The sequence below is a fragment of the Sinohyriopsis cumingii genome, chromosome 6 (assembly GCF_028554795.1).
Source record: "Sinohyriopsis cumingii isolate HCF-2022 chromosome 6, ASM2855479v2, whole genome shotgun sequence".
Lineage (NCBI taxonomy): Eukaryota > Metazoa > Mollusca > Bivalvia > Unionida > Unionidae > Sinohyriopsis > Sinohyriopsis cumingii.
The window spans coordinates 24,620,477-24,642,191 of NC_142966.1; the positions used below are offsets into that span (position 1 = coordinate 24,620,477).

The 21,715-nt window shown below is 34.4% G+C and overlaps 1 protein-coding gene across 1 annotated transcript in view; it reads left to right on the forward strand.

Moving 5' to 3' along the window:
• The first annotated feature begins 318 nt into the window (after positions 1-318).
• LOC149796504 (uncharacterized) overlaps positions 319-21,715 on the forward strand; it is a 33,695-nt gene continuing 12,298 nt past the window's right edge. The window contains exons 1-5 of the mRNA XM_089960619.1: positions 319-370; positions 10,761-10,874; positions 13,086-13,961; positions 16,753-18,258; positions 21,069-21,244. Coding sequence (XP_089816745.1) covers positions 319-370; positions 10,761-10,874; positions 13,086-13,961; positions 16,753-18,258; positions 21,069-21,244 — 2,724 coding nt within the window. The remainder of the gene's footprint in view (positions 371-10,760; positions 10,875-13,085; positions 13,962-16,752; positions 18,259-21,068; positions 21,245-21,715) is intronic.

The window sequence follows — 21,715 nt, forward strand, 5'->3', positions numbered from 1 at the left end:
TAATTCTGCACTCTTCAAGTTTTGTCAGAATTTTCTTCTTGAGTAGCTCACATTTTCAGTGATTGCATCATTTAAATTTGTCATTGAAGGATTTGGCAGTCTACATTTAACACACCATGCATTCACATATTCTGAATTAAAGATACATGTGAAAAGAGAATGCAATTAATTAATTTAATGAAGAAAGGATAAATATTGATTTTTAATTCATGCATTTAATTTCATTTTGCTAAGTATACAGTATCGACATTGAAGTTTTTGTTGTTGTTTGTTTTAATGGGATTTCAAACATGATATTTGCTATATCATACCATGAAAATGGAGGCTAAGTACTTTCCCAAGGATGCACTAAAGCTGCTGACTGGGTCAGGTACCAAACCTGGGACCCTTGAATTACAAATATGACATTCTACCAACCAAGCTACCATGGCTCCCTTTTCAAAAATAAGTCATAATTCTGTATATCAATTCTGGCAAATTTTAAATAAAACATTTTCTTTATTAATTTGGTGCATTTTTGCACAGCAACATTTTCAAGGCTATATTGTGCTGAAGAATTAGATGGTACCTTGGCCAAGGTCAAATCACTGTAGCTAACTCAGCCTGATACACTAGAGTGAATCAAATCATGAGTCCAGCACTTTAACCTATAAGCCACTATGCTTCAAAAAAGAAAGAAACTAATCATTCAAATCATTTATTTATTTGAATAATGTTAGCATATGATGAGTAAGAAGGTATTGTTGAACTATGTTTTATTTACTAGATATGTTTGCTGCCAAATGTTCGCAACATATAAAATATTTTTAATGAAAACAAAACGCAACGCATTGAAAACAGAATTAATTGAAAAAGAAACTGATATTGTGGATAAAGATGGTCATGATTTATGTATCTCACCATTACATGCTGATATGCCTGTTTTATTTTAGGGAGACAATTTCACCACTATTCGGTGTCCCATGAACTTGCATCAGATCTGTGCCATATGCCATCTTAACATAGCAGTCCCTAACCATCCATCTATGTTACTAAGCACAACCTCCATATGATAAATAGAACCCAACTAATGCACAACATTGAAGCAATCCTAAAAACTTTGTTACCTCCTACAGCAGTACAACTAGACAAGTGCTTGCATTTATTGCTTGACAACGATTCCCCAGCAACTGAGTGTAGAGTGTCAGTTCAAAAGTGTTCCCCATGGTGTTGCAGTGTTAGGGATCAGCTTTGCACTAGTAGAACAGAATGCCATAAGGCTGTGAGGATTTGGCTTTCCACCAGCCACATCGTTTATTAGCAGAGATATCAGTCTGCTAAAGAAGAATGTTACAAACACATCATGCATCAAGATCAACATATTGTAACAGTACTAAGATCACTGAAAATTCAAACTGCAAAGAGTTTTTACAAGCAAGAGCTGAGATGCGTCAGTTCCATTCACAATTTTGTTTCAGCTGATGCCACTAAAACACTTGTGTTTTCCTTAGTATATGTACTTTAAAGACTGGACTATATTCACTCCTGTCTGGTCTGTCTCAGTATCTACTACAGAAACTACAAAAGATGCAAAACATGGCTGCTTCGATCATCCTTTCAGTACAAAAAACTGAGCACACCTCCCCCCACTCTGTAACCTTCACTGGCTACCCGTTAATTCTAGAATCAAACACAAAACCTGTTCACTATGCTACTATTTGGTTGACTTAGCTCCAGTCCAATATACCTAGCTGACCTCACCCAGGTGTACACCACATCTAGAAACTCAAGCTCCTCTTCTGGCACTCGCATTCTCATTGTTGCTATAGTTAAAAAGATGCAATATGGACAACATTCTTTAGCATACCAGGGCCAAGCTAAATGGAACAAATTGCCCATAGATCTTAGACAAAAAAATACTCTGATCTCATTCAAGAGTGCTCTTAAAATTTGCATATTTTGATTACAGGAAGAGACTTAAAGATTTAGTAAAGTTTGCTTCCATGATTATTATCAGCATGTTTTTCGTTGTAATTTCATCTTGCTTGTTTTGTAACCTTGATGTGTATATTTTTGTGTTTTGTAATATTGTAAAGCGCTTAGAGCTTCTAAAGATTATGGGCAGTACTAAGGGCACATTATTATTATTATTGTTATTATTTTTATTATTTATTCAGATGCACAGTTATTTTCCATTGGTATTTGTGGAAATCAAAATCCAGCTTGGTTGAATCTAAATTTCAAACTGCTGGATAAGGAAAATGTATAATTTCAGTTTTCCTTGCACAAAGGAAAATCCCAACCAAAATTGCAATCTTATTTTTTAAGGTTGTGGCAAGCTTGTGGCAAGCTTAGATTTGAAAATGCGGCAAGCTTGTCAAATTGCAAGTTTGTGTGAGCTTCCCTATTACTAGTCTGCACAAACTAGTAATAGGGAAGATTGCACAAGCTTGTAATTAGTAAGGTTGCAGTTGGCAAGCTTGTTATGTAAGCTTGCTGCAAGCTCAGAGTTGAAACTGCGCAAGCTTACCAAAATTACAAGCTTGCACAAGGTTGCAAACAAAGCTGACTTAGCTGCATTGAAGAACTGACATGGCATCGATTAAATTATTCTACACATGGTCACATACTTCCATTTCTCTAGCTCTTGATGTGCGAAAAGTATGTAATATCAAATATTAAGATGAACTGAAGCCCGCCTCCCCCATCTCACTCCTCTTTGGTATAATTTCGTAAGACTTGTTTATTAGTTTATTTGGGACTCAGGGGGTCTAGCCTGCACACTGGCTGGTACATACCCTGCATGGGTTGTAAACTAGATCTCCTTGTCATTTTTTTTCTCTACCTAATTAACGAGCTAAATTGTGATGGTTCAACCTTGAAAATTGCGCCAAATTTTTTAACACGAGGCTACAATGATCATTTTATGTTTTTGGGACTCTAATATGTTGTGTGTATATTTAGAGTTCGTAGACCAGTCTGCCGAGTCAAAAACAGGAGGAAGTAACTGCCTTTAATGACTCAATACCAAATTAAATCTCTGTCGTGGAAAACCACATTTCATCTTGCATACTTTTATTTGATTACTTTTTAAACAAGCAAAATTCACAAAGCTCAATTTTTTTATAGAATGTTGGCAGAATGGGATGCATATCTCTCTCTCAAAGAAAAACAAAACTTGTCTACATTTTAAAAAATTTATTTAGTAAGTAAATAACTGACAATTATTTTTTTTCTTCTCCTGGCAATTATCATTGAAACAAATTTATGACAGTTCTTTCAAAAACTTAATGCCAGAAATTAATATTACAAGATTACTGAGACTATATCTGATGGTGCATACATCATCAGTAAATAGCATTGACATCAAATATCTTGCTGTATTAAGTTAGTCTGTAAATAACTTTCCAATCAACAATTACATTCTATTTTACAGGATTTTACTAAATGGAATTTTTTATCCAGTCTTCCATTCCCACACAAAATGACCTTATAGCTAATTGAGTGTACAATCATTTAAAGAGTTTCCTTTATGCAAAAAAGCTCAATTGTTTCTCTAATATGGATAATATTTTAAAAAATCTGAAAATGATAAAAAAACACATTTGTTGAAAAAGTTACATTTCATATTTGCCTTAGTCAAGAAATAATTCAGTTTATTTTGAAATATATTAATAATATTCATAGTTAATTTAAACATAGAGAAATGTTAGAATAATATATTCTTTTTATGTATCAGCTAAGTACAAGTAATTCAAGTTCTTAGCATTTTGCAACACTGAAAATATATATTATTTAACTCAAGTGCATTATCAGATGCTACAAATAAAAACTAGATTACCAGTAATAACTTTTAATTTGACAGTGCAGTTTCCTATACTGAGCATGATCTAGTCACAACATATATTCTTCAACATTTCGACTGCTCCAGTGGCCTACTACGGTGGTTAGAGCATCCACCTCGGATGCAGGAGGTCATGGGTTCGATCCCTGGCCGAGTCATACCAAAGACTTAAAAAATGGTACTAACAGCTGCCTCACTTAACACTCAGCATTAGGAAGCTAATGTTAGGACTGGTTGGCCTGGTGTCAGGATAATGTGACTGGGTGGGACATTATGCTACATGTCTGCGGCATGATGCCCCAGTGCTAGACATCACTATAAACTGCCACACTGCAGACATCATAGCGATATGACTGAAAAAATGTTAAAGCTACATTAAAAATCCAAGTCACACACACATACTTCAACATTTCAGGAAGTACTGATCTCGTGCAGAACTGCCAGCTTTCAACTTTCACGACTGATTATTGCAAGCTTGCGCGGGCTTGCATCAAATAGTTTAGATTTTGCAAGCTTGCAGACTTGGAAAAGTTCCTTTTGCAAGCTTGAACTTTAAATTTTGCAAGCACCCTTACGAGCTTGTGCAACCTCAGCTAGCTGCTTGTAAGCTTGCCACAAGCTTGTACAGTAAGCATGCATTAATGCTATCCCTATTTCAACATCAAGATGCATTGTAAAGCATTGAAAATTATTCCAAAAATGGACTGATTTCTGCCTGCAATGACTTGTGAACAATTATTACAGTATGTAACTAAACAAGGTAGAATTTTGAGGATGTTGAATCTTAAGGTTTAATAGCAGTGATGCAGTACCTGCTAATATTGCATTGTTGTAACTTTTCCAAGAACTAATCCCCAGTTAAAGGTGAATTCTCTCCTTCAATTAGAATTGGAGATCATAGAAGAAAAAGAAGTTGGTACAAGTCTGATGCATTTATTAATTTCATTATGCAGAATATCGTTCTTCTTTAGCTTAGACATCATGTGGTTATATAGTCTCTAGGCATGCAAAACATTCTTTGGCATAATTGCATTCAGTCATATTTTTGTGTGTTGTATTTGATATTTTCTCCTTAGTCCTCATATAATTTGTGTCCCTTTTTGTTAATTTTGTAGCTTATAGTACACTCACTAACAAAGAGGTAGTTGTTTATAATTATCCCCTCACTTGTAACTTGTGCTAGGATGCATATTAGCCAACCCAATTTTGTTCATTGTTTGTTGATTTTATCTCTACTCATAGACCAGAAGAACATCTGTACATCCATTAGTATACTTGATCAGATTAGTCTAAGACCTATTAAATCCTCTGCCTCTGTTATTTTAGATTAAGCACAACATTCATAATCAATTTAAGTATTGCAACCTCATCTGTCCCCATAATATGGAAAACTGCAAAAGTAACTTCTATTCACAAATCTGGTTCTAAGGATGATTCTGATAACTACTGGCCAATCTCAATACCACCAAACTTTTCAAAATTGATTGAAAAAGATGTCCATGACTCATTCATGTCATCTTTAACTAAACACTTGCTGCTACACCCTAAAACAATCAGGCTTTAGACAGAAACATTCATGTGAGACTGCATTGAATTCCCTAACTGATAAATGGCTTCAAGCACTTGACCAAGGTAGAATAATAGGATCTGTACTTGTAGATTTCAGGAAAGTTTATGACATGGTGGATCATGAAAAACTTTGAAGAAACTGAAAATCTACCAGTGTGATGAAAGCACAGTTAGATGGTTTACTTCATACTTAAGTGAACATTTTTATATAAATAATGTTCTGTCTGAACCTGGAACAATTAGATATGGCGTACCACAAGGCTCAATTCTAGGTCCATTACTTAATGACCTACAAGTTTTACTAAGGGACTCATTATCATCTGCAGGTCTCTATGCAGATGACACAACATTGTCAGACATCCAAGACACAAAGCATGAACTCAAAATTTCTTTACAGGATGCCCTAAACAAACTGGACAACTGATAAATACAGTGTGAGCCCACTATAACATGGTAGTTGGGAGCCATAGAACCCGACCGCATTATAGACCGAACCATGTTATAAGCAACCAGGTCAGTTAGCTGAAGAAAATGGACCCAAACAACATTGTGGGGGTTGTAGGTATAATAAATGTGGGCGGTAAAATACGTGCTTCATCGGCACAGTTACCGTCTTAAATTGATGCATATTAAATGAGAAATACGCCTGTGGTGAAAACAGAGAAGACATATATAATAGTTTACTTTATTTAGAGAACCATGAATTGGTACATATACGTGAATCCTGTTTATATATAAATGCCTAATGTACAGCATGAATAGAGTATCAATACTGTGTACTCACCCGCGAACCTCATCATATACATATAATCCACAATACAAGTGATTCCATCGAAAATACGCACACACACAGCTTTAAAATATTCAATAATTTTGTAACAGGTCATATTGGTCTGCATTCAGTGGAACAACATAGTACAATCACGTAACGAATGACGAAGCACATTTACTTTTCCATACATTCCAAGTCGGTAAAAGTTAGTTTGTGTTTTAAGTCGTCATTGGTAGCGTTTGTAAGCATAAACTTTTTCCCTACAGAAACTTTCACAGCACAGTTAACAGGTTGCAGTCACATTGGGAAATGCAAAGATCCATCAGATTCCATTACTTTTATTTAAACTTGGTACTGACTTCCTCTGAAGAAAGGTTCTTTGCTGTTATTGAAAGAATGTAGTTGGCTTTCTTTCATGAATAGTACAGTTTTTTGCGCTATTGAAGTCACCGCTAAAGGACAGCTTTGGAGAATCAAACAAATGCCCAATTCTTATTGTGGCAGCAACATCAAATAATTGTATTGCATGATTGACACTGGTATTTTTTCCATTTGCTGAGTATGTTTTCATAACAGTCAGTGCTTCAAAAGGTAATCTGTTTCATTTGAAATTTCAGCAAACTATTTTATTTGGGTACATTTTTAAAAAGGAATTGGCCGTCATTTGGACTATTCTAGTTTCTGTCCCTCCATGCCTATTGAATAAACCAATAAGTAAAATGTATTTTTTTTTTTTTTACATTTGTGGTAGCAGCATGATGCTGCCATCCACGCATTGTCTGAAAATTAACAAAGGGTCAACGGACAGTAGAGATGCAGGTGTTCTGATGACAGCAATTATTACAGGCGGATTTAATTCTGAGAGAAAAGAAGAGGAATTTTACTTACCATCCACATACAAATGTCAGTCTTTGTAAATATATTAATTACTAGCGAGTGGCCGAAAATCCGATGAAAGATAGATTATGAGACAATGCCTCGTCCGCTTGATTTCCATGACCAGAAATGTCAACAACAAAAAAGCGGACATTTCACAACATACAGAACTCATGCTAGATGTCAAGATAAGCGGATTATGATATAACAATGCACTGTTTAGATGGTTTGTCAATGTGGACAAAGAATTTGTTTATGTAACAATCGATAAATTTCAGTGCATTTTATATCCAATTTGCGGCTTCCTTTCATGGGGCCTCTGAATTTCTGCACCTTAAACCAATGTTTGTATATAAAAGTTTAAACAGCCAACAATGTCACCAATAAAAAATACACATTGGTATGTTTTGGAGCCAATAAGGAAAAACATTCCAAGTTTGCGACATTGGCGAAGACCTACACGATCCCAGAATAAACTTTTAATGCATTTTTTTCCCTACTTTTAAGAAGAAAAAAATACTTTTCCGTGTATGAGAAAAATACATATAAAATTTCAGGAGCTAAGCCATGATCGTCTTTTAATATTCATATGTGATCTCTTCCCCAAAATGATAACAAACTTTTAACATTTTTTTTTCTTAGTACATTTTAAGAACAAATTTTTTTGTGCACAAGAAAAATACATGTATATGAAATTTCGGGAGCCATGCCACGACCATGTTATATCTGAATTCATGTTATAATGGAGCGCTTAAGTGGGGTCACACTGTACTGGTGAAACTAAAATATTACTTATCTCAACATGGCAAAAAAGAACAAATCTTGATATTGATGAACTATGTCTGACATGAAAGGATCAAAATTTGCAAATGGTCTGTCATGATAGACTACTTGGTGTTTTGGTAGATAATAACCTATCATGGACTGAACATATAAAACATATCATTAAAAAAGTAAATTCAAGTTTATGGCACAGAAAACTATTTTAAAACAGTTACATACAACCCTATTTAGACTTTGTACTGTAATACAGTATGGGGTAATTCAGATGATAGAAACATAGCTAAGCTGGCACATCTTCAAAAAATGGCATTTGGGCTAATATCGATCCAGAAAAAAGAAAGCAAGGAATATTTAGCTGGTAAGTTAAAAATATTACCTATTAATGACTGAATCCATTAGAGAAAAGCTAAATTAATGTACAGGATATCCAATAATAGCACTCCTGAATATTTACAATCACTATTTAATTATAGGCTACCTGGCAATACTTCCCACCTGAGATCCATGTCTACCAAACACTATAAAATTCCCAAACCAAATAAGGAATTATTCAAAAAATGTTTCCAGTACTCTGGAACTTTGCTCTGGAATAGTATTCCAGTTGAGGTTAGACATGCCCACTCTGTTTTCTTCCTCCAAACCCAATATATCCAGTGGCTTCAGAGATGCAGCAAAAATAAATAAATTTCTTTGTATGAAGGCCTCAAGGTAGATTAGTTCTTAGCTAATTGTGTTACCCTCTTTAAATAAAGTCATTATTATTATTCTTATTATTATTATTATCCTACTCCTCACAAACTACCTCTAGGATTGCCATAAAACTTTAAACACACATTCATCCCATGGTCTAGTTGGTCCTAAATAAAAACAGTGATCCTTAGACATCCAATATGTCTACTAACAGCAGCCATCTTGAAAATCATATTATTGTTACTCACTGAAGTTTGAAAAGGCTTTACAAGAATAGGAGCACAGCCTTCTGTTGCTCCCACAATGATGGTTAAGGAATTATCACATAAGCTGTCATCAGGCCAAGTGAACGCCAGGCAGCAAAAGCAATGGTCAGTCCTTTCTTTTATGCTTAGGTCCTTCAAACTTTCCACACAGTGGACTAAAGTGTTTCCTATATATGCAGTAGGTGACATCAGCACGAACCATGGACTGATTCATTTAAGCCTGTGGGGGGGGGGGGACACTCTTGTTTCATATTCTATAATTACCTTAACCTTGCTTGCCAACCTGTGATTGCAGCTGAAGGCTGTCTGTATTCAGCTTTACCAAAAAAAAAAATGATGTTGCAAGCACTAATTTCCTCAGGGCACATCTGGGCTCTGCTGGGCAGGTTTTGTGTTTGTTTGCTTTACAAACTTAAATAAATCATTATTTTCAGCTAATGGAGATTACATTATGTCTTCACCCTTTTCCATCTAAAACCTTTTTCATAATTTGTTTTCATTTGGCTGATACTCAATGACTGCCATCAGTGCCATATCAGGCTGTCATTCTAATGGGCATTACATAGAGGGTATTTGCTTGAAACGAGTGAATAACAGATATATTTCATTGAGTGGATGAAAAACTCAGTATTTTCACGAGTGGCAAAGCCAATATAAAGCAAATATTCTTTTTATTTTATGCTCACATACATTGGCTACCTAAAGTTTGTGACACAGTGAATTAGCAAATTTCTTATGGTAATGTCAGCTGTTTACCATACATGTTCTGCTGTGCTATGTGTACCGCACACAAAATTAATTCTACATAAGATTGATAAAAATTAACTGATATTTCCAGAATAACAAACTACAAGTTTCAAGGATAACAGACAGGGATTATTAATAAGAAAACAACCACAAGTAATTCATCAATGTATAATTGTGTTTTTTTTATATTAAAAACAGAAATCAAAGGGAGGTAAATATGTTCTGACCCAAAAAAGTAGTTCCTGTAGTGAAAAATAGTTATTTTTTCACTACAGTGAAATATCAATATTATTTTTATTAGAAATCAAGTAATTCACTGCTTAGCATAAAATAAATGCCTATACATAGAGAATGATGGCATCACCATATTTTTTGATAATGGCCATTATGTCCCACTTTGGTGTTCTGTGTACTGTATAATTAGTATAACAATTCTTGTATGAAACTTAGTCCTAGAGTTTTTGATGAATTTAACTAAACTTTAGTAGAATTATTGACATAATGTGCAAATTTCCATATCTTTCTGTTGTCATACTTGGGTAAGTTTATCTTCAATCATGCCCCTTTTCAGTGCAGAATGTGTATATACATGTACCATACTGTCTATCACATAATATTCCTTGTAAATGCATATAATTTGATAGGTTTTTTTGAATTGCCCTGAATCTTGGCAGACAATATTGGCATCAGGTGAACATATGTATATTGTTTACACGTCACGCTACAGTGATTCATTGTGAATATTGTTAGGTGAGTTCATATGCATGCATATATTCTAACAAACGTTCTGCTCTTTTATACTTCCACCATGAACACAAACAAAAATTTGTGGGAACATCTGTGTCATGTGGAAATATTTATGATTTCATTCTAGAAAGCCCTATTTAGATCATAATGCAGAAACTTCAAATGTTCTAATGTTTATCTTGATGAGTAATTACATTGATTGATATTAATAATTGTATTAGCCTTGAACCTATACAGATCCTTTCCTTTCGAAAAATGCTATTCATAAAATAAATAAATTCATAAACTTGATTAATTTGTGCTTGATTCTACTGGGCACACAGTAACCATAAAACAGCCCTTTAATGTGGCTGAAGGTAATAAATGTAGAGTGATTTGTAAATAAATGTTACCCTATAGCATAAGCTTATCGCTTATTCATATTCCCTAAGTTTTAATTCTTTTTTTTAATTAGAAATCTTATCAATTAAATTTTAATTTCTTGCAGATGTGGTGGATGACAGTATGGTTCAGGTTGTAGCAGCTACTTCGAAAACATGGGTTGAAGATGATTTGCTTTGGTCATGCCATTTGGAAGTCATGATTAACAAAAATGCAAATGGTATTGTAAAACTTCCCTCAATATTTTAACACAAAAAACCCCCAATATGATGTAGTACAGTTTTCCCCTGCTTCAACAGCCACCCATTCTGAACCAAGAGTAGGGGTGTCCTTTCCAGAGGGGGGATATATTTATGAGAAGTATATTTATGTGTATGTAGAAAGATGCTACATATAACTTCAAAGCATTTAATATCTTCATTTTAAAGTAACATTAATTATTGAAAAGTTCTTCTCAGAAGAATAGGCTTATTTCAAGTTAAGATGCATTTAATAGTTCCTGATTCAAAGGCATGAAATGTGAGTGCACTATTTTTGGCATGCGCAAAGCAACACCATTCAAAAGATTGTCATTTCCTCTGGTCATAATAATCAAAAAGAAGAACTTGACTTGTCACTAGCGATATAATATTAACTGTAATTGCTCATGGTATGATGTACAACTTATCCTAGGAACAAGTTTGCTGTAATAATACATGGAAGCAAATATAGTGAAAGACATACAGCCATACATAGCCCGTTCAATGTTTGGATTTTGGTTTATTGTTATAGAGGATACACCTATGAAGTAAAGTTAATGCATTAGTTCTCCACTAAAAGACATTGTATCATTATGTTCCTATCAATACTGCTATTAATCAAAAGTATCATAATGTTTTGTATTTCTTCATTTTCATCATATCCTTCACAATACAGAGTGTTAAGTATTATATCAATACGTTTCTGCTCCTTTCTCTAAACAGTCACCATAGCAACAGTACCCAAAGAGTAGAAAATAATTTTTTTCCCTTCTATTACCTATGCTTTTGTGTGTGAAATCATCCCTAAGAAAAATGTTAAAAACAAACTGCACAAAATTTGACTGAAACAAGAATGGATTTTGTTTTACCATAGAGAAGCCAAGTTGGTATGATGGATTAGAGTCAGATGATAAAGAAATTTTAGATGAATTTAATATTAATATTGTTATGTTAAATTTTGTTTCTGTAACAGTATTATCTTTTGTTAATTTTTCTTTATAATAGGGCATTGTCATTTCGGTATCATTCATTGAATTTGATGTCAGTTTATGATGATGTCAGGTCCGTATGATCCTAATAAGGCATTGAGATTTCATCAGTTTTCTGCACTAGAGTTTTTAATTGTGCTCATTATTTTTGAATAAATTTCCTATCCAGCAGAATGTGAAGCCTTTGTGCACACAATGATTTATTGTTTAATTCAATTTTTATTTGATTTGCCCAGTTTTATTTGAAATTTCAAAATATTGACTACTGTGCAGTAGTATATGAAGACTTTGTGGAAATAGATTCATTTATTTGTGCAACATAACATGCATTTTAAGCATAAGTTAGTCGAGATTGATCGAGAACAAGGAATTCATACCAAATTGCATAATCTTCATGTATAGGTGCATGCATGGATACACATAACAAGGATAGAACCATAAAATCATGCATATTTCAGCATATCCTAGCAATATGTTTGCTAGCATACATTAAGAAACAAATATAGCAAAAAATATAGCCAAATACAGCCTGCTCAGGTGTTAGGAATTTGGTTATATTATCGAGTATACACCTATGAATTAATTTAAATTGGTGCAAGTTCTCCATTACAACACATTGTATCATTATGTTCTATCTGTACTGATGTTCATCAGTAGCATTATATTATTCACTGTTTTGTACTTCTACTTTTTCATCATATACTTAACACAACAGGGTGTAAATATTACATGAATACATTTCTACTACTTTCTCTAAACAGTCATCATAGCAACAGTATAAAAGAGCAGAAATTCCATTAAACTTGAACCTGCTTCCAAACCTAATATTATTAATCAGTAGTCTTGCATGTCATGCACAAGAGGAAAGAAGAAAGTGTGTGTGTGTGTGTGTGAGAGAGAGAGAGAGAGAGAGAAAGGGAGAGAGAGATTTCCCTATAGTCACAAAACTCTTAAGAAAATTTGTTTACCTTGGATCATAAAATCCAGAATTTGAAACCACACTTAAATTCTCTCTGCAAGCATTCTGAGGCGCATACAGTATGTCAGTCCTGAAATTTTCTGTTATAATTTCAACCATTGCAGAGTTCAAAATGATCAGAATTTATTAAATTTTCAGTATTTATGCTAAAGAACTTTATGATTGTGACCTGAAGATATTTATTTGAATTTCCTATTTAGTATCTCTGTCATTAATGTTTACAGAAAGTGATGTAAGAGATAGAAGTGTCACCTCAACTGCAAGTCAAGAACGGTTAAAGAAGACTCCAGATTCTGATATCACCCTGTCACTCAGAGACCTTAGACAAATTGTACGGCTTCCAAGAAATTGGATTCTACTGCCCAGACTTGGCAGAGATGCAATAGTTGGATTTGTTGAAGAACAGACCAGTGATGGACATGGAGGGTCTACTTTGCCTCCTGCTGAACATGAGGAACTGAGAGAAATGTTAAGACAGCTTGCTTTAGATAATGTACCTGGACCACAGATTACTATGAAATATGAGATGCTCCGACTTTGCACAATGAAAACCTTTCCAGGACAGGATCGTCCATTTGCCATTAGAATAGCACAAGCTGGATTTTACAGTTGGGTTCTTGGAGACATTCCACTATTGATTCACCAGAACATAGCTCCAGATTATGGCTTTCTCACACATAATGCTGTAGTCAATGTTCCAATTAGAAAAGCAAATTCCACAGAATCACCATCTCTTGCAGAAGTTCGGCTTCTCACAATCCAAAGATACGATGGGTCAAATCAGTCAGACACAGTGCATTGTGAGTCATCTTTGATGCTTCCATCAAGTGAGCAGAATCAGGTCAGCATTTTGAATATGTCTTGCCAAATCTTAGTCACTAACAAAAGCTCACCATCAAATCAGCTGATGGCTTCAGGGAGACAAAATGTATTGGACAGTATGCAAGCTGTTCCAGCTGACACATACTCCATGGAAGAGCCACCACCCAAGTATCCACAATATGCAGTTAAGAACATGAGGATTAACTCCTTCCAGGGATGCCTAGCAGAACATCGACAGAGGCCAGAGGAAATGGCTGAATGTGGATTTTACTATGCAGGTAAAGTAGGTTTGGATATATTCTCCAGCTTTGCATAAACCACAGTTTATATGTATGGATTAAGTATTACATTACTATCTTGATTGAAATGTTAGCACTTCTTTGGTAGAACAAAGATAAGGTATTAAAACACTGTTACTGAAAATGAATAAATAAGAAATGATACTTTAAATGAAAATTAGTTTGAATACTTATTCAAATCAATTGAAGTGAAATTGTTGTTCAAAATGTTGAAGTCTCGTGAAACCATGTCTTATTTTATTGATGAATGCTTACTCCCATTGACTAAAAATAACTAAACTATTACTTGAGGCACAGTTACTTAGCATTGTATTTATACTAATTGGCTCTGTGTATTTATACTAATTGGCTCCATGTATTGAAACTCACCCTTCACTGATTTTCAGACAAAACCACTAAATCAACATCTTGTCAAAAAATTAAGTTGGTACACATAAATATTTGTCGAGTAAATAATGCTAAAATTGCTAAATTGAATAAGTCCAGCATTCTCAAAGTCATGGATAATTAAGTTTAATCTTTCACACAATTTTGCATGAGGTGCAGTTATCCATTCAGCATGAATTGGCTTGCTTGACATTGGTTTAAGTAAAGTCTGGTGGATGAAGTTGGTTTGTACATGGTGCAGGCTCAAACATAAGAGTAATTCCATTATTTTTCAGCATCTTCATACTCTGATAGGTGAATCTTAAGCATATCAAATGTTTACACTGCTTACTAACTGTATTGGCAAGGGCCAGTTGAGGAAACTTTTAAGATTTTGAGAAATTCCATTAAACTTAGGCCTGCTTGCACTCCTTAAAATAATTAATCAGTAGTCTTGCATCATGTCATGCACAGGAAGAAAGAAGATTATGTGTGTGTGTGCAGGGCTTGAAATTAGTGGTAATTTGCTAGCCCGAGGCTACCAGATTTTCTGTCAGACTAGTGACTTTCATTATGTGAAGAGTACGATGGGCTGGTAAGTTTCGGATATCAGTAGTCAGCATTTGTTTATGCCATTCCCTAATAAAGACTTGACATAGCAGATGTTCTGTAGAATCAAAGCAGTGGCCATTGTAAACACAGTCATAAAATAATAGCATGAGAAGATGAAGTCAATTTCTACCTCGGAAAGGTGCGTTTCTATAACAAGAATCCATCCGATTTTGTGCATTTAACTTAACAGCGCACATTATGGTCCCGTCATTATTAATGGAAGTTTGGTAATGATCCTAGTTAATCTGATAATGAATTAAATGAAAAAAATGACATGGTATCACACTTTATTCACTCGACCACAGTAATAAACTACAAAACGGTATACCACACAAAAGAACATGGCAAAAACTATTCAAAGAAATTAGTTTGCACGTTTTTTGTTTATGGTTCTTTTTTTGTTGCTTGCTACCTAAACGCTCCAACAGTCACAAACAGGAAACTACATATTTTACATTTCCATCTAAATAATTATAAGAATTAGATCAGTTTATTACAATTATGTTATCGACACATCTTTCCATACAACAACTTTTTCTATGATGATAAGATTAGTTTTTATATTTTTCCCTTCCAAGAATGAACAAATAATTGAATACACATGGAGATATCCAAGCAGAATGCTGTAAATTTGCTGGGAATTAAAATCTCTGAGCATGGGCATCTAAGATTTGAAAATGTTCCACCTTATTATTAATTTCAATGATACGTTGAGGTTCGATTAATTAGGAACAATTACCACACTTATGACTTATGATACCATAATTGGAGCTGTTAAATACAATGTGCCAAGTGTCAGATGGCTTCGTTTGATGGGAACACACATTTTCCAAGCTGAAACTAACACTGTCATCTGATGCTAATATTTTATAACAGTGTTTACAATAGCCACTGCTTTGATCATGCAGAACATCCGCTGAAGTTAAGTTTTTGTTAGGAAGAGGCCATTTAATTGTGGGAGGGGGCAAAGACACGTGTTTTGAAAAGTGTTTCTTGCTCTGACTTTCTTATATAAAAGACACTGTACCATTCCTTTTCTTGCTTTAAATAATTCACGTCAGCTATACTATAACATCTCGTATTTCAAAACGAGGTACAATTCCATCCTTATAAGACGGGCAAAATGTGGCATTTGATAGGTGTTCAGCCACCAGAAAAAAGCAAAAGTTGAATGAGAATGATGAGGGATAATTTAACGGCAAATTTCAGAAGAAATGGACAAAAGACAGGGAATGGCTGAATTATGATGAGGAAAGGAACGTTATGTGGTGTAACTGGTGTACGCAATTTGCAAAAGCAAACACAGAGAAAACATCCAGTTTTGTTGCGAGTTGTTTGAACTTTAAAATTGAATCAGTAAATGTACATGAAAGCTGTGTGACATTGTTTTGTGAACAGGACTAGTAAAGATTTGGCAGGGCTAGTAAATTTCTCAATATACTAGTCCTTCTGGCTACAAAGAAATTTGTGTTAAATTTGAGCCCTGGTATGTTTGAGAGATATTTTCCTATAGTCACAAAACTCCAAGAAGTCTTTTTCAGCTTGGATCATAAAATCCAGAATTTGAAACCAAACTCAAATTCTCTCAGCATCATGAAAATTTAGGAAGCATTCAGTGACACATGCAGTATGTCAGTCCTGAAATTTTCTGTTGTAATTTCGACCATTGCAGAGTTTGAAATGCTCAGAATTTATAAAATTTTCTGCATTTATGCTAAAGAAGTTCATGACTGGGACCTGAAGACATTTATTTGAATTTCCTATTTAGTATCTCTGTCATTAATGTTTACAGGAAGTGATGCAAGAGATAGAACTGTCACCTTAACTACAAGTCAGGAATGGTTAAAGAAAAATCCAGATTCTGATATCAGCCTGTCATTCAGAGACCCAAGCTTGTCAGAGAAGAAAGATAAGATTGAAACATGTTTTCATGAAGATAGGAAATGTCTAAAGTCACAGCCATCAGTCATTGGTGTGCAACAAGAGTTTACTCCATTAACAAGCACAGAAGAATCTCTATTAATTGGCACAGAGGAACCTTTTGATGCTTCTTCCCTGAAGTACAAGGAAATAAATGATGAAAATTCTGGCCATTCTTCTGACTTTATTTCTCTTGAGTGTGAGAAAAAGAAAAAGAAATTTTTATGTTCAAAATTACATTTAAGGACCACAGGGAATGGTTCAAGTTCTGTTTCCCATAAAAGTAAATTAAATTATGCAGTTGATTTAATTAATTTGAATGGGGTAATATTGTCCCCTTGTAAAAGACAAGAGACAAGGTTCTTAGTGAGAGCTTTCTTTGCAGCAGAGGATTTGAGTTGTGACCAGACAAAAGATGCTAATGAAACTGAACAGCAAATCTTATCAGACATGGACGTCAGTGTACAGAAAAAGAAGTGTGAGGTTGACATTGATAACAGAATTGTTAGAGACATTGACCTGCAGGAGAAGCAAAAGTACAATCTTAGACAAATTGTATGGCTTCCAAGATATTGGACTCCACTGCCCAGACTTGGCAGGGATGCAATTGTTGGATTTTTTGAAGAACAAACCCGTAATGGACGTGGTGGGTCTACCTTGCCTCCTTATGGACATGAAGAACTGAGAGAAATGTTAAGACTACTTGCTTTAGATAATGTGCCTGGACCACAGATTACTATGAAATATGAGATGCTCAGACTTTCCACAATGAAAACCTTTCCAGGACAGGATCGACCATTTGCCTTGAGAATAGTAGGAGCTGGATTTTATTATGCTGGACACCAAGACCAGGTTATATGTTATTGCTGTGGCAGTCGTAAGGACAGTTGGGTTCTTAGAGACATCCCACTATTGATTCACCAGAACATGGCTCCAGATTGTGGCTTTCTCACACATAATGCTTTAGTCAATGTTCCAATTAGAAAAGCAAATTCCACTGAATCACCATCATCTGCAGATTTTCGTCTTCTCACAATCCAAAGATCTGATAGTTCAAATCAATCAGATATGGCTCAGGGTGAGTCATCTCTGATGCTTCCATCAAGTGAGCAGAATCAGGTCAGCATTTTGAATACATCCCGCCAAATGTTGGTCACTAACAAAAGCTCACCATCAAATCAGCTGATGGTTTCAGGGAGACAAAATGTATTTGACAATGTGCAAACAGTGTCAGCTGACACATACTCCATGGAAGAGCCACCACCTAAGTATCCACAATATGCAGTTAAGAACATGAGGATTAACTCCTTCCAGGGATGGCCAGCAGAACATCGACAGAAGCCAGAGGAAATGGCTGAATGCGGATTTTACTATGCAGGTAAAGTAGGCTTTGATATACTCTCCAGCTTTATGTAAACCACTATCTACATGTGTGGATTAAATATTAAAAACTGGCTTGATTGAAATTTTGGCACATTTTTGGTGAAGAGTCATCTGGTCATGATGAAGGTCTGTGTACATGTACATTCAGTTTTTGACATCAGTATCTGATAACCGACAATTATTAGATCCTTTGAAAATTATGCATCTGGTATCCATATGATGAAAATTCCTTTAGCATCTTTTGTTGATGCATAGCATAAAGATATCTTTGGAAAATTTATAAAGTGCAGGGCAGTAAATGTAATGACAAAATTGCATTTGATGAATTGTACCCCTAATTTCAATTTAACCCAAGTCCCTAAAACTTAGGGATATTAACTTGCCCATATTTGAAAATATATCTCATGTACTGACAGTATCACTATTTTTTGTGGGGTATCACTTTTATGGATTTTGTTGTTGCTTAGAACTATGAATTTAAAAACCCAATGATAAATTAGTCACATATGATAACCCAATGAAAAATTAGTCACATATGATAAAGAAGATCCCCACCATTTATTTCACTGTGTTTCATGTCATGAGCCTTACAAAAATGACCTTTCAAATACTGACTTTATCAATAATAGCAAAACCTACAGAAATAAGATTGTTGCACTAAAATCCAGATAATTGGCTCATCATTGTTTGATTTTTGTCTGGGTTTCATATTAGATCTAGTGGAGTTAATCAGGGAAAACAGACTGGCTTTACAGTATTACCTCAGACAATTTAAACTGCACATATTTTTTCATGCCAAGAATCTTCATGATCAAACTGTTGATTATAGAAAGTTTGAATATGGTGTCCAGCAAGTGATATATCTTGAAGATGAAAGGGAAAATAAGCCCCTTAAAATGTGTTAATAATCAAATACAGAAAAATAAAAAGGAATATTTACATTCTTGTGAATAAAAGCATGAAGGGACACAATACATTTTATCAGACATCATGTGTCAATTTATTTCTCATGGCAGAAGTTATAAATACTGTCATCATGTGAAATTAAAAAACTTCCAAGAATTATGTCATGGTGAGAGATAGTAACGAGCCATTGAGCTGCATAGTGTTTGGAACTGAAGTTTATGCTAGAGGTAAATAATATTTACATGTATGTTTAATTTACAAACTAAGTTTTCTGTTGAACATAATGTTTATCATCGCTGCATCAGTATCAAATACCAAACAATTTAAATTACATGTTTTAAAACTTTACAATAGCAGGACATGATATTTTGTTACACATTATTGAAAACTGGTCAAACTTAATGAATCAACTGCCTTACTGAGATGATCTTGTTAGGGTTGGTTGGTCTGAAGCATGTCTCATTTTATACATGCATGCTTAATCCCTGTGACTAAAAATACTGAAACTATTCCTTGAGGCACAATTACTAATGAAACACAGTATTTACACTAATTAGCTCTTAGTACTGTAGCTCACACTTCACTGGTTTTCAAGCATTTCCACTAAATCAACATCTCATCAAACAAGTAAGATAGTACACACAAATATTTGCAGAGTAAATAATGCTAAAATTGCTAAATTGAATAAGTCCAGCATTCTGAAACCCATAGATAATTATGTCCATTCTTTGACACATTTTTGCATGAGCTGCAGTTACCCATTCAGCATGAATTGGCTTGATTGACAAGGTTTAAGTAAAATCTAGTTGATGAAGTAGAGGCAGGCACAAGCAAAGGAGTGATTCCAATGTTTTTTTCAATTTAGTTAGCATCTTCACACATTGACAGGCTCATAGGCACATTGGATGTTTGAACTGCTTGCTAATAGTATTGAGCGAGGGCCAATTGGTCATGTGTTGCGTTCACAAATGGAATGATGGCATTATCTGAGCTAACGGGGATCTACTTGGTGGAATTTTATCACTCTTCAACCACCATTTCATCAGAAAGTAATTAATAGTGCAACTTTATGGACAGTGTTTTAGGAAGAGATCATACACATGTGCTTTAATAAGCATTAGTTTAGTGTTGTTGACTTGTATCAGTTCATTTTTAATGTTAAGTGTAAATGATTTATCCTAACATTTGTTTGATTTGTGTTCGTACAGGTGTTTGTATTGTTTTAACTATAGAAGCAGCTATCGTTTTTGTAGTGACCATAGTTTTGTTCTTTTTTATGTTTTAGTTGAGGTATTTATTCAATTTATCCATTAAATTAAATGCCTTTAAATATGCTAACTTTCACAAGCATGAATTTAAGTACCCATGAAAATGCTTTTTTGTTGTTGTCAAAACAACACAATAGAAATGATACTACAGTAGTTTCATTAACCCATATGAATACATGTTTGGTGTGTTTATGTATATGTTTGTGCATTTGGTTTTAGGTACATGTTTGTTTGGGAAGGGAGGTGATTAGTTAGAAGCGTGGAATTTGTTTTTCAGGTGTATCATGATAAATTTTATAATTGACTTAATGTTAGATTTTGAGTCTTGAAACCTAAACCTCAGTCTAGATAATGTCGGGTCTCATCGATGACACTTATAATGGGAGACTTGTTGCTTTAGCCAATTTTGAACCCTATGCCCTGCTACAGTTGTTTGGATTTATATCAGGAAAGAGGGGATAAGCACAGGTAAAAATTCAAAATCTCCCAATTACATTTGTTTATTGATGACACAAAGAATGAATTGCAATACATTTTTAGTCGACCCTGACATCACAATAATTCTGAAAAATTCTTAATTCAATGCAAAATATACTAATACTGAAAAAAGATTTACTTTTTTAATTTGAAGGATTCAGTGATTGTGTGTGCTGTTTTGATTGTGGTGTTGGATTGCGACATTGGATGAGTGAAGATGATCCATGGATTGAACATGCAAGATGGTCAACTGAATGTATATATGTGCGCAAGATGAAGGGGGAGGAATTTGTCTCCCTGGTAAAGATGGCAGTAGAGATAGCTGAGAGGGTAAGATAGTTAAATCTGCATTGCTAGTGTATTACATTTACGAAAAACAAAAACAAATTCCTTTAAAAATGTAAAATATGCTCATTAATTTTTTTCATGATGACCATTGTATTGTTCCAATTTTGTATTAGTCATCACCAACCCCTTTTCTTTATCCTGTCTTTTAACATTACCAAAGTTTTTGGTAGTATAGTTCTTATAGATTCCACATTTATTCATTAATGTCAACTAAGAATGTAAATCACATAATTTTAGCTTTATTAAAAGTTAAAGAATCTCTAACATCAGTATATTAATTCATTAACCCTGCATGCCCCATTTACACATAATGAGGTTATCCCTTACTTCAGAGCTCTGAGCCATCAACATCATTTACGATACACCAAATTGGATCATATTACAGAAAAGTAGACAAATGTAGCTCTACAGTGATACCAAATAATGTAGACTTTCTACTTGCATTACAAATTA